The 14,313-nt window shown below is 41.3% G+C and overlaps 1 protein-coding gene across 1 annotated transcript in view; it reads right to left on the reverse strand.

The window, feature by feature from the left end:
• LOC133563135 (cGMP-inhibited 3',5'-cyclic phosphodiesterase 3A-like) overlaps positions 1–14,313 on the reverse strand; it is a 270,194-nt gene that overhangs the window by 79,428 nt on the left and 176,453 nt on the right. The window contains exon 4 of the mRNA XM_061917097.1: positions 8,996–9,153. Within this exon, the coding sequence (XP_061773081.1) occupies positions 8,996–9,153 (158 nt within the window). The remainder of the gene's footprint in view (positions 1–8,995; positions 9,154–14,313) is intronic.

The following is a 14,313-nucleotide window of genomic DNA, read 5'->3' on the forward strand; positions in this document are numbered from 1 at the left end:
GCACCAGTTCCTAAGCTGGAGCCCACTCCGGTACCAGCACCACGACAGGTACCGGTGCCAGCTCCGTGCCGCCAAGCACCGGTGCCAGCTCCGTGCCGCCAAGCACCGGTGCCAGCTCCGCGCCGCCAAGCACCGCCGACGACGGGGCTGGAGCCCACACCAGCGCCGACGACGGGGCTGGAGCCCACACCAGCGCCGACGACGGGGCTGGAGCCCACACCAGCGCCGACGACGGGGCTGGAGCCCACACCAGCGCCGACGACGGGGCTGGAGCCCACACCAGCGCCGACGACGGGGCTGGAGCCCACACCAGCGCCGACGACGGGGCTGGAGCCCACACCAGCGCCGACGACGGGGCTGGAGCCCACACCAGCGTCGACGACGGGGCTGGAGCCCACACCAGCACCTCCGACGACTCCTGCGGCTCCCAGGCCGCCTCCGACGACTCCTGCGGCTCCCAGGCCGCCTCCGACGACTCCTGCGGCTCCCAGGCCGCCTCCGACGACTCCTGCGGCTCCCAGGCCGCCTCCGACGACTCCTGCGGCTCCCAGGCCGCCTCCGACGACTCCTGCGGCTCCCAGGCCGCCTCCGACGACTCCTGCGGCTGCAGCACCCGCATCATCCTCGCCAGCTGCACTCGGGCCTGCTTTGGCTGCAGTCCCCGCACCCTCGTCTGCTGCTTCCAAGCCTGCTGGGATTTCGGTGCTGAGGCGTCGTCCACCACGTCGATCACGGGCGTGGCCTCTGCGAGGTCATCCTCCTCGCCAGACACTCCCTCCTCCATGTCGGCCACGGATGTGGCCGTGCCCGGGTCGTCCGCCTCGCCGGGCACCTCATCCTGCGAGGCGGCCACTAATGTGGCCTTTTCGAGGTCGCCCGCCAAAACTTTTTCGGCAGCAGCGTTCCACCCGCCGCCGCCACATGATGTGTCCTCGGTGGATTCGGGGACATGCGATCTGGCGACCCTCCACCGTGGCCTCCCTCCGCCCTCCCTTCGTTTGTGAACTTTCTGGTTTTGGGGAGGGGGTTCAAGTTTTTGTTTGTTTTTTAAGACATCTGGTATCTGTCTTTTGTTGGGGGGGAATACTGTTGCGATCTGCTGCTCAGATCTTCACGTGTTTATTTTTTCATTCTCTGTCTGACCCGTTTATTTCCTGTTTTTATCCATCACTATGGTTACACATCAGTCCACCTGCTAGTCTCGCCCCGCACACCTGCTAATAATTATCACCCTCCTATTTAAGCTCACCTTTTCTGTTCACTCATTCTCGGATCCTAATTTGCCCACGCGCATCAGTGACGACTCTCATCATTCGTATGTATTTTCTCGCTAGCTCTCACGCCAAGCCACTTTATTGTCTAGCTTTCATGCTAAATGTTTTGTTTACTCTTTTGTGTCCTCGTACCAAGTTTTAGTTTTCCTTGTTTTATCCTAGCTTTCACGCTAGCGTCTTTTGTTTATTTTTTCTCTTTACACCAGTATTTTTGTTCATAGACTTTTGTTATTAAATACCCTTTATCTTACCTATGCTGTGTTCTGCTTCGACGCATCCACGGGAAAACCACACCGGCATTACCATGCCGAAGAAGAGTCTTCACACAAGCAATGTTATCATGGACGCCCCTGCTTATTTCAGCAAGCCACATTCAGTAACCATATGTCTTACAACAGCGTGGCTTCGTAGTTAAAGATTGCGGGTACTTTCCTGGCCCGCCTGCAGTCCAGACCTGTCTCCCATGGAAAATGTGTGGTGCATTATGAAGCGTTAAATAGGACAGCGGAGACCCCGGACTGTTGAACGACTGAAGCTCTACATAAAACAAGAATGGGAAAGAATTCCACTTTCAAAGCTTCAACAATTAGTTTCCTCAGTTCCCAAACGTTTATTAAGTGTTGTTAAAAGAAAAGGTGATGTAACACAGTGGTGAACATGCGCTTTCCCAACTAAGTTAGTTAATTATTATTTGCAAAAAAAAAAAAAAAGGTTATGAGTTTGAACATCAAATATGTTGTCTTTGTAGCATATTCAACTGAATATGGGTTGAAAAGGATTTGCAAATCATTGTATTCTGTTTATATTTACATCCAACACAATTTCCCAACTCATATGGAAACAGGGTTTGTAATAAGAAGGAAAATAAAAGTAAAAATAAAAGCAGCACACAACCATCAACACATTAGCTGTTCTTTTTCTCCACGCATTTTCTTTATGAACTACAATTTAACCAACATTAAAAAAACACACCATCCCCCATTAAATCAGAGTCGTACGGGGCTCATTCACGGTCCCCCAGAGTGGTCCTGGGATCTCATGTTCTCTCCGGCCCTAATGTGCTCAGAGTCTATGCTTGTCTTAGTTATTCAGGTTAATGCCTTTGCCTGTGGGCTTTCTTTCCATCCTGGCTGTGGTTGCACACGCACGGCCTTCTCCCGACTGCTCAGCCATTACTGTGCAGCCATGCTGATGCATTCAGTACCACTGAAACAGCCACACTACTGGGAATAAACCTAATAACCTTCCCAGTAACATGGCATAACCAAAGAGCCTTTACGAGGGTCCTCTTCTGCACTCGCACACGGTTGCAAAGTATGACCTAATAAAACACATCACTCTGCAAATAAAGCAAGGAAAATAACCGAAACAGCTTTAATCTGTGGGCCATTAGTAATAATGATGATAATAATAATAATAATAATAATAATAATAGATTTTATTTGTAAAAAGCACTTTACATTGAGAAAACAACCTCAAAGTGCTACAGTGTATTAAAATAATAATAATAATAATGAAAAGATAAAAAAATAAATAAAAAAATAAAAACTACAACAGCCTAATAGCTAGAACTACCGTATTTCCTTGAATTGCCGCCGGGGCGCTAATTAATTTAAAACCTCTTCTCACTCCGGCGCTTACCAAAGGCATGTGGTAAATTTAGGCCCGCGCTTATAAATTTGAGTGTGATGTAAGGATACCATCATGTAAAGCACATTTAATAAAATTTTTTTTATTATGGTCTTACCTTTACTTATAAATGAAGTCCATGCGCAGCTCCTTCAGATCAAAAGCATCGATAACTTGTTTATAGAAGTCTTCCTTATCCGTCTTCAGTTTTAAAAGTCTCTCTGTCTCGATGGAGATCTTCCTTTATTACCTCCTGCTTCGATTGAAATTCCAGTTTAGAGAACTGTTTTATTTTAGATATGTAATCCTCCATGTTAAAAGTACAAGCAAGAGGAAAAAATAAACGATCGCTGCTCACTCTTGCTGCTTGTTGTCACTTCTTCTGCAGCCGAGTAGTCGCAAGAAGGTTCACTAGCGCCCTCTACCACCAGGAGGCGGGAGTCATTTAATGACTCATATTTGACACACACAGCTACGGTATATTAATAAAACATAGCTGCTTACTGTTCTTTTTAGCATATTCAATAGCTTTGACCTTAAATCCTACTGAATAGCTCTTAATCTTCTTCCCTTTATGCGATTTCAAATGATTGAAATCAGCCTCCTCCATTTTGAAAATGATTACAGGTGAAGTGTCACTCGTGACGTGACGAGTTTGACCCAGCGGAAATTCTAGGCATATGCTATTTATTTTGCGAAACAAGTTTGGCGACTTGTCCAGGGTGTACCCCGCCTTCCGCCCGATTGTAGCTGAGATAGGCACCAGCGCCCCCCGCGACCCCAAAAGGGAATAAGCGGTAGAAAATGGATGGATGGAAGTTTGACCCGGCGGAAATTCTAGACATGCGCTAATAAAAATAATATTTTGCGAAACGAGTTTGACCCGGTGTTAATCGTGAGCCGGTGGTAATGCTAAGCATGCGCTAATTATTTTGCAAAACGAGTTTGACCCGGCAGTAATTCTAGGCAGGCGCATACTATATATCCATCCATCCATCCATTTTCTACCGCTTATTCCCTTTTGGGGTCGCGGGGGGCGCTGGCGCCTATCTCAGCTACAATCGGGCGGAAGGCAGGGTACACACTGGACAAGTCGCCACCTCATCGCAGGGCCAACACAGATAGACAGACAACATTCACACTCACATTCACACACTAGGGCCAATTTAGTGTTGCGAATCAACCTATCCCCAGGTGCATGTCTTTGGAAGTGGGAGGAAGCCGGAGTACCCGGAGGGAACCCACGCATTCACGGGGAGAACATGCAAACTCCACACAGAAAGATCCAGTGCCTGGATTTGAACCCAGGACTGCAGGACCTTCGTATTGTGAGGCAGACGCACTAACCCCTCTGCCACCGTGAAGCCCCGCATACTATATACCCGGCGGCAATTCAAGGAAATACGGTAGTATGCATTTATCTATGAAAAAGTTTTTTTTTTTTCAAAAACAAGGGTTTTTAAGTCTTTTTTAAAAGCATCCACTGTCTGTGGTGCCCTCAGGTGGTCAGGGAGAGCGTTCCACGGACTGGGAGCGGCGGCGCAGAAAGCATTTTTCCCATAGTTCGTAGCTTTGTCCTCGGAGGTTGGAGGAGGTTAGCCTGTTTGGACTGGAGGTGTCATGTGGGGGTGAGTAGTTCTTTGAGGTAGAGGGGGGCATTTCCATGGAGGCCCTGGTGGGTTAGTAGGGAGACTTTGTATTCAATCCTGAGTAGAACAGGAAGCCAGTGAAGGGATTTGAGAGTTGCTGTGATATGGTCATATTTCGTTTATGTGTGCTATGGCTATGAGATGTTTTTCCCTTGGCCTTGACCGATTTTTTTTTATTTTTTATCTCACCCCTATAACTCCCTATTGTTTACCTGTATCTCATCTTTTTTGTAAGGGGCGCCGGAAGTTGGCAGACCCGTCAGCGGTCCTGTTCGGTCTCCCTGTAATGTTTGTCTGACCTAGAATGGGATTGTGCTGAAAATTTTAATTTCCCCTCGGGGATTGATAAAGTATTTCTGATTCTGGATCTGATTCAATTGAATATAGGTTGAAAAGGATTTGCAAATCATTGTATTCTGTTTTTATTTACCATTTACATTACGTGCAGACTTCACCGGTTTTCGGATGTGTAGATTCATTGAACAACTGCTTCTAAAATGCCCATAAAAAGTGGTACGTCTCCTGCATGTTTGAAAACTTAGCAAAATGCCCCAGTCAAGAGCATGATATCATGAATGCGCAGTAAATACGCGTCTTTGAGGTGATGCCTCATATGGTTCAAGCAAAATTGTCATTCAAATAAGGCGGTCTTGAAACCGATACCGATAATTTCCGATATTATATATTATATATTGTCCTTATCAGGGGTCGGGAACCTTTTTGGCTGAGGGAGCCAATAAGCCAAATATTTTAAAATGTTTTCCATAAGAGCCATGTAATATTTTTTTTAACACTGAACACAACTAAACGCGTGCATTTTTAAGTAAGACCAACATTTCCAGAGTATAATAAGTCTCTTATTCTTTGTAATAACATTGTTATTCTGAAGCTAACTGAGGAGGGGGCGTGGCCTGCGGGCCTGCAGCAAAGCGGGATGTTGCCAGGACCGGCCTCGAAATCAGCGCCAGGTGCGTAGACGGCCCACCTGGGCCTTTTTATCTAATCACCTGTCGCTCTGTTATAAGCAGCAGCCAGGAGGAGAGACAGAGTTGGGGCTGGAGCCAGAGCGCGAGTGAGAACGAAAGAGAAAAAGACAAATGCTGTAAAGCAAATGAGAGAAAAATAAAATAAAACAATATTGAAACCCTAAAACAGGCTCTTGGTGGTCTGAAGAACCCCTAGGAGGGCAAGCCCCACACTAACCAATAATAAATAAATTACTTCTTACCATTAACGCAACTTCTTGAACATAAAAATGCATGAGAATGTTTTATATTTTGAACGTTGTTTTTAACACTGTGATTACAAGTGGAATTATTCATTACTTATCCTGTTAAGCAATGTCGGCTCAGATTTATCCGAGAGCCAGATGCAGTCATCAAAAGAGCCACAGGTTCCCTACCCCTGGTCTGTATAAACAGTATCAAACCAATCAAAGCTTACAGGGTTGGGTGGGTTCTCTGATGGCGCTCTTAACACGAAACTAGATTTGTCCGATAAATGCTTTAAAATGTAATGTCGGAAATTATCGGTATCGGTTTTTTAAAAAAAAGGAAAATGTAGGACTTTTTAAAACGCAGCTGTGCATACGGACGTAGGGAGAAGTACAGCGCGCCAACAAAACTTAAAGGCACTGCCTTTGCCTGCCGGCCCAAACACATAATATCTACGGCTTTTCACACACACAAGTGAATGCAAAGAATACTTAATCAACAGCCATACAGGTCACACTGAGGGTGGCAGTATAAACAACTTTAACACTGTTACAAATATGCGCCACACTGTGAACCCACACCAAACCAGAATGACAAACACATTTCGGGAGAACATCCGCACCGTAACACAACATAAACACAACAGAACAAATACCCAGAACCCCTTGCAGCACTAACACTTCCGGGACGCTACAATATAAAACCCCCTGCCAGAGGATATCCAATATTGGATTATCGTATATCGGCAAAAAAGCCATTATCGGACATCTCTAGTTCTTACCCTACAGCCAGGGTGTCAGCTATTTTTTTTTCTCCAAATTATTACAAGGACATATGTAAAAAGTAGAATAAACATGGGTAATTTAAAGAGAAAGTTTAAATTACAGATGTAAAATTGAGAAAATTTCATATCATGGTTATTGTGCCCAAAATTACTATCATTGTTATTTTGATCGCAGTATTCGTGAATGTGCTACAAAAGTACTTATAGACACACCGATATCAGATTTGAAAGCATTCATCGGGTGATAACATCGGCAGTCGGACACCTCTGGTACTCGCTATTTAGTGCAAGGTATTTGGATTTTAGTAAATCAGGCCTGTTGTGTTGCAACTTGCTTGTGCATGGAAAGTGCGACATGAATATAGTATGATTGATAGTTAAATAAAATCAAAACACAATAAAATGATGAAAAGTCAGAGGAAACTGACCCTGAGAAATGGAATGAAACCCTAATTGAGGTGATTGCTGAAGTCTAAATGACAAATAGTTGGGAAAATGGTCAATAAAACATATAATATAAATATTATATATATATATTACAGGGATGTCCAAACTTTTTCCACTGAGGGCCACACACAGAAAAATTTAAGCATGCGGGGCCGTTTTGATATTTTTAATTTTTTCAAACCATAACAAAATATATGGATTTTGTTTGTTGTTTTACCTTTAGGGCTCCCGGGGACCATAAAGGGTCTAATGTCAGGCTTGCCACTGACAGTTTGTTTGTGTTTTAGTCTTTCCTCTGTGTGTGTGTGTTTAGTATTTTTGTCTGTTTCCTGTTTTTTCCCCTGTGCGCTGTTTTCCCTCAGCTGTGGCTGATTGGCACCTGGCCACACCTGGTGTCAATCAGCCCGCTCCTATTTTACCTGCATTGTTCCTCCAGTCAGGGCTGGATTATTGTCTTGTCGATGTAACTTCTTGTCGCTCTTGTCATTGCTACCTGTCATGTCGTATCTTGTTGAATCAATGCAGCGTTGCGGTAAGCTATATTTAGTTGGATGTTTTTAGCTTACTATCTTTTTTCGCCTGCTTCCAGTTTGTTTTCTTACTATAAATACGAATTATATTTCCTGCTAGCTTCCACGCTAGGCCTTTTTGTTTGTTATCCGCCCACGTGCGCGCTTTTTTGTTTGTACCCTTTGTTTGGGTTTGTTCTAGTATTTTATATTAAATCATGTTTTCCTGCAAAATGCCTCCCTCCTTCTCTGCATCTTGGGGTTCATCACCAACAAACTCTGACATCTAAGTCATTAAAATATTAAAATCAAGTCAAATTATTATTATCTTTTTTATTTAACGCTTACAGTTAATCTCTACAGTATATCAACTTCAGGTTGATATAAAGTTAAACCAAAAAAAAAAAAAAAGTGTTATGCCTTTTCTGTCAAAGACAACTTTGATTTGATTGATTTTTATAATAAAACTGAGATATGCAGTATTTCCTTCACTGCCCAAAGCATTCAGAAAGCTATTTTTGATGTGAAGTAAACCCTTGAAAAGATCAGTAATGCAGGACACCACTTATTTTAATGTATTATTATTTTTGAGGTATCACAGTAAAAAGATAAATAAAATCCCATTAAATATATTTGGGATCCAAAAGGTGCCCCACTCATAAAGTGAGACATTTTTATTAGTTTTTTTCAATTTTTTACTTTCAACACTTAAGTGACAAGATCAACTTCAGATATATCTGTCGATTTTACGTTTGAACTATAATTTTGCTTGTTTTATGCTCTTTTGTCAAAGAAAACATTGATGTATTTGTATGGCAAACACACAATATATGCAATATTTTCCACAGAATTTTTTTTAAAGTGAAATATTTGAAATAATTGGAGCTTTGAATAGGTGAATAATTCATTATAACATTATTTTTTAATGTTTTTTTTTGAGCAACGGCAAAAAAATAAAAATAAAAATAGACAAAAGAAAAAAAAACTGCCTGCATGGCAGCTTTGTGTCAACATTGCAACTTTTTCTAGTTAGAGTTCACCTCATTCAACTTTTTTTAATGTTTTTTATTTTTGCAATAGCATTTCCAGAATGTGTGGCTGGCCGGTAAAGAATTAGCTGCGGGCCGCAAATGTCAACAACTTTGGACACCCCTGATATAATAAAACCGATAATTTCCGATATTGCATTTTACAGCATTTATTGGCCAATAACATCGGACCTGCTGATATTATCAAGTACACTTTGGAGTTTAGTAAATCAGGATGTTGTGTTGCAACTTGCTTGTGCATGGAAAGTGCGACATGAATATAGTCTGATTGATGGTTAAATAAAATCAAAACACAAAAAAATAATTAAAAGTCGCAGGAAAGTGACCCTGAGAAATGGCATGAAACCCTAATTAAGGTGATTGCTGAAGTTTAAATAACATGCATGTGGGCAAAATGGTGAATAAAACATCCAAGTTATTGGTGTGCAGTGGTGGACTACCTGCAGGTCAGTGTTTCGTGGTAGGGCTTGATGCTGGCGCTGCGGTCCCTGCAAACGGGCCCCGGCTCGATGGTGGGCAGTCCTGTGGCGGAGGTGGTGGTTGTCCACGTGGAGGAGATTCTTCTCAGGAGGCCCGGGTGGAGACTCCGCCTCAGACGCTGCATGGAGAGCAGGAAAACCAAGTCAAAACCACTTCAAAAAAACCGAACACAACTGTGAAATGTTTCTTTTCAAAAGAAAATACCGTATTTTCTGCGCTATAAGGCGCACCGGATTATAAGGCGCACCTTCAATGAACGGCCCATTTTAAAACTTCCTTCATATATAAGGCGCACCGCATTATAAGGCGCATAGAATAGATCAGGGGTCACCAACCCAAATACACACTCAAATAAATTGCCAGAAATAGCCAATTTACTCAATTTACCTTTAATAAATACATCTATGAATATATATATATATATATATATATATATATATATATATATATATATATATATATATATATATATATATATATATATATATATACACAAAAATGTGTATTTCTGTCTCTCATTCTTTGTAAAAACATTTTCCTTTTACGGAAAGTTTTTTGTAGAGAATGAATGATAAAAAAAAAACGTTTAAAAGAAAAGAAAACAGGAAAAAAATGAACATTTGATTTTGAGACATAGTTTATCTTCAATTTCGACTCTTTAAAATTCAAAATTCAACCGAAAAAAAGAAGAGAAAAACTAGCTAATTTGAATCTTTTTGAAAAATTTTTAAAAAATAATTTATGGAACATGATTAGTAATTTTTCCTGACTAATATTTATTTTAGAATTTTGATGAAATATTTTAAATAGGTTAAAATCCAATCTGCACTTTGTTAGAATATATAACAAATTGGACCAAGCTATATTTCTAACAAAGACAAATCATTATTTCTTTTAGATTTTCCAGAACAAAAATTGTAAAAGAAATTCAAAAGACTTTGAAATAAGATTTTAATTTGATTCTACAGATTTTCTAGATTTGCCAGAATAATTTTTTCAAATTTTAATCATAATAAGTTTGAAGAAATATTTCACAAATATTCTTCGTCGAAAAAACAGAAGCTAAAATAAAGAATTAAATTAAAATGTATGTGTTATTCTTTACAATAAAAAAAAGAAATTTACTTGAACATTGATTTAAATTGTCAGGAAAGAAGAGGAAGGAATTTAAAAGGTAAAAAGGTATGTGTTTAAAAATCCTAAAATCGTTTTTAAGGTTGTATTTTTTCTCTAAATTTGTCTTTCTGAAAGTTATAAGAAGCAAAGTAAAAAAATAAATGAATTTATTTAAACAAGTGAAGACCAAGTCTTTAAAATATTTTCCTGGATTTTCAAACTCTATTTGAGTTTTGTCTCTCTTAGAATTAAAAATTCAAGCAAAGCAAGACCAGCTTGCTAGTAAATAAATACAATTTTAAAAAATAGAGGCAGCTCACTGGTAAGTGCTGCTATTTGGGCTATTTTTAGAACAGGCCAGCGGGCGACTCATCTGGTCCTTACGGGCTACCTGGTGCCCGCGGGCACCGTGCTGGTGACCCCTGCTTTAGGTGGAGCTGCGCTAAAGTGAATGTCAACAAAACAGTCAGATAGGTCAGTCAAACTTTATTAATAGATTACAAACCAGCGTTCTGACAACTCTGTTCACTCCCAAAATGAATAAACAGCTGTTTTATTATTTTCCCCGATTCAGTAAACATGTAAAAAACAGTCTGATACTGTTACGGTAAATCAAACGTTTGTGACGATCTGTCACATCATTTCTGTTGGTTTTCCCTGGTTTTGTATTTACTTCCCGTCAGTGCTCTTATTTTGTTAAATTTCCTGTTTGTTCCGCGGAGTACTGTTTTCTCCTCACCTGCCGTTGATTGGCAGCCGGACCACACCTGCTGCCAATCAACATTTGTCTATTTATGTTTTCACTCAAGCACTCCTCGGTGCTCGAAGATAATTCTCTGTTTGGAACTTCTGTTTGCAAGATTGCTTCGTGTTTTTGTTTGAAGATAATTCAAGTCATCTTACCTTGTCTCAGCTCTCCTGGTTCTCGCATCTTGGGCTAACAAACCGGCAGCCATGCGCCCGGCTGTCCGACCGCCGCCATCATCCCTGTCGCCTGCTGTGGGCTGGGACCGCACAGACTTGGCTTTCAAGTCCTCGATGAATTGTGCGGTCCAGAACGTCGGCTGTGGATCGCCCACAGGGGTTTTCGCACCGGGGTACATTCTGGCTCAAAGATACTGTCAGGAAAACGCATGGCTGCCATTATGTCAGCCCAAGATGCGAGAACCAGGAGAGCTGGGAGCAGGTAAGATGACTTTAATTGCCATCAAACAAAAACACGAAGCAGTCTTGCAAACAGAGTTCCAGACAGAGAATTATCTTCGAATGCTCGTGTGAAAACATAAATAGACATATGTTGATTGGCAGCAGGTTCAAAAGCCAGCATCTGTGATGGTATGGGTGTGCATTAGTGCCCAAGGCATGGGTAACTTACACATCTGTGAAGACACCATTAATGCTGAATGGTCCATACAGGTTTTGGAGCAACATATGTTGTCATCCAAACAACGTTATCATGGACGCCCCTGCTTATTTCAGCAAGACAAGTGTTACAACAGCGTGGCTTCGTAGTAAAAGAGTGCGGGTACTTTCCTGGCCCGCCTTCAGTCCAGACCTGTCTCCCATGTGTGGTGCATTATGAAGCGTAAAATACGACAGCGGAGACCCCGGACTGTTGAACGACTGAAGCTCTACATCAAACAAGAATGGGAAAGAATTCCACTTTCAAAACTTCAACAATTATTTTCCTCAGTTCCCAAACGTTTATTGAGTGTTGTTAAAAGAAAAGGTGATGTAACACAGTGGTGAACATGCCCTTTCCCAACTACTTTGTCACGTGTTGCAGCCATGAAATTCAAAGTTAATTATTATTTGCAAAAAAGAAATAAAGTTTCTGAGTTTGAACATCAAATATGTTGTCTTTGTAGCATATTCAACTGAATATGGGTTGAAAAGGATTTGCAAATCATTGTATTCCGTTTGTATTTACATCCAACACAATTTCCCAACTCATTTGGAAACGGGGTTTGCATCATTGTTTTGCATTATTTCCAGATGTAATAATGGAGTCAGTGTCGCTGTTGTTGTTGAAATCATGTCTCTCAATAGAAGCCATTTTGGGGTCTTTACATCAACACACAAATGGAGATGAAACGGCACACCTGACGCAGTCATTTATCCCAGCATGCACCACGTGCTTCTTCTCCTGCGGGGGAAAATGAAGTCGGCGGCTGCTTATTGTAGTTGTGAGACCTGCTGTGGCTCAATATTGGTCAGTATATAAGGCGCACCGGATTATAAGCTTTTGAGAAAATTTTAGGTTTTTAAGTGCGCCTTATAGTGCGGGAAATACGGTGATTATTTCTCCTGGTACCTATGTAGCCTTTTTTTCCCATGATAACTAATCATACAAATGATGCAATACCACACTTTCAACTAGATGGAAGTGTTCCATATTTTCCCTTTACTTAGTACTGAGGAATAAACAGTGACCATTAGAGCGCAGTAAACAACACCACACCATTTACATGTTATCTTTCTATCTACTTGTCTCACTCTGACTCTTCTCTTCACTCTTTCCTTGGGTATCCTGTGCCTGCGTGACGCCGCCATCCGCTCCATGCAATTCAGCAACTTGGTAGAGTAGCACTGAATTACGTCAGCTTCTCTCTCTTTAATGTCGCTCTTTCAGTCGTCTGTAGCATGACCCAGTAAATATCTTGAAGGAGAACATTCCGTGCACGGTGTCACCCGCACTGCCCTTGTGCTCGATTCCCCTTCCATTGTCTATATGAACAGTATCAAAGCCATCAAAGCTTACTTTGGTGGGTTCTCTGATGGCGCTCTTAACTCAAAACTAGAGATGTCTGATAAATGCTTTACAATGTAATATCATGAATTATCGGTATCGGTTTCAAAAAACATAAACTGTATGACTTTTTAAAACGCAGCTGTGTACACGGACGTAGAGGAGAAGAACAGAGCGCCAATAAACCTCAAAGGCACTGCCTTTGCATGCCGGCCCAATCACATAGTTATAAGAAGCAAAGTAAAAAAAATAAATGCAATTTTTTTAAACAAGTGAAGACCAAGTCTTTAAAATATTTTCTTGGATTTTTTATATTCTATTTGGGTTTTGTCTCTCTTAGAATAAAAAAATCTCAAGCAACGCGAGACCAGCTTGCTAGTAAATAAATACTAGGGCTGGGCAACGATTAAAAATTTTAATCAAAGTTAATCGCGCTATTTCTCCGATTAATCGCGATTAACTGCATTGTATACGCAAAGCGCAATAATGAATTCAAAAGTAGTGTGTAGTGCACCTTTATTGGAATATTCTCCCACATGAACAAAAGCGCCAAAACATTTGTTGTGCAAACACAATTTAAATCAGTCCTTGTTAAACAGTAGCAGTTAAATAGCATATTTTATGAAAATCAACTCAAAAAATGTAAATACAAACATTTAAGCTTATTACCACTGCCAGGGTATTTAAGTTATCCAGTTTGTTATGGGAAATAAATATAATCTACATACAAATCTCTGAGCCACAATCATAACATCCGAACAGGCAATTTCTGATCAAATTATCCGTAGTAGCAATATTAATAATGTTGTGTTTATTCTGCGTAGTGCACTTAAGATAATTACGACCATATCTAGGAATTGATATGATGGGAATTTTCCGATTGTTTGCTTGGTGATTTGATAAACTGAACGCATATACATGGTACTATATTGTGATGTTATGAGCCATGGAAAAAAAGAACTACCCTACCCGGCATGCAACAGGAGTGACGAGCATGCGCGGTAGGTTGTGTGTCGCCATGACGGCATCTTGTATGTTGTGATATGCACGCTCTGAAAGCAAACGTTAAGAACTCAGCCAACACTCCTTGTCTGCATTATTCATAAATAGACAGACAACACATATACTCCGCTGCTTCACAGCCCGCTGGATGTAGCCGGCAAAGTATTCCCATGCTAGCTAGCTGCTCTAGCAAGCACGCGTCATTCAGTCCAAAACGGCCCGATCTGTCCACATCCAGAATTGTCTGGCGGTCGTAAGTGATCCCGGAGTGACCACGCTGTAAGCCAGCCGTGAAATTTGCAGAATTGTCCGATATTTTTGCCAAATGTTCCATCTTTACCAAGAGCCCCTCGAAGCCGAAACCCGTCCAGGCGACGCCATCTTGTTAAGAAAAGGCATTAACAAAATAAA

Source organism: Nerophis ophidion, linkage group LG12 (assembly GCF_033978795.1).
Source record: "Nerophis ophidion isolate RoL-2023_Sa linkage group LG12, RoL_Noph_v1.0, whole genome shotgun sequence".
Lineage (NCBI taxonomy): Eukaryota > Metazoa > Chordata > Actinopteri > Syngnathiformes > Syngnathidae > Nerophis > Nerophis ophidion.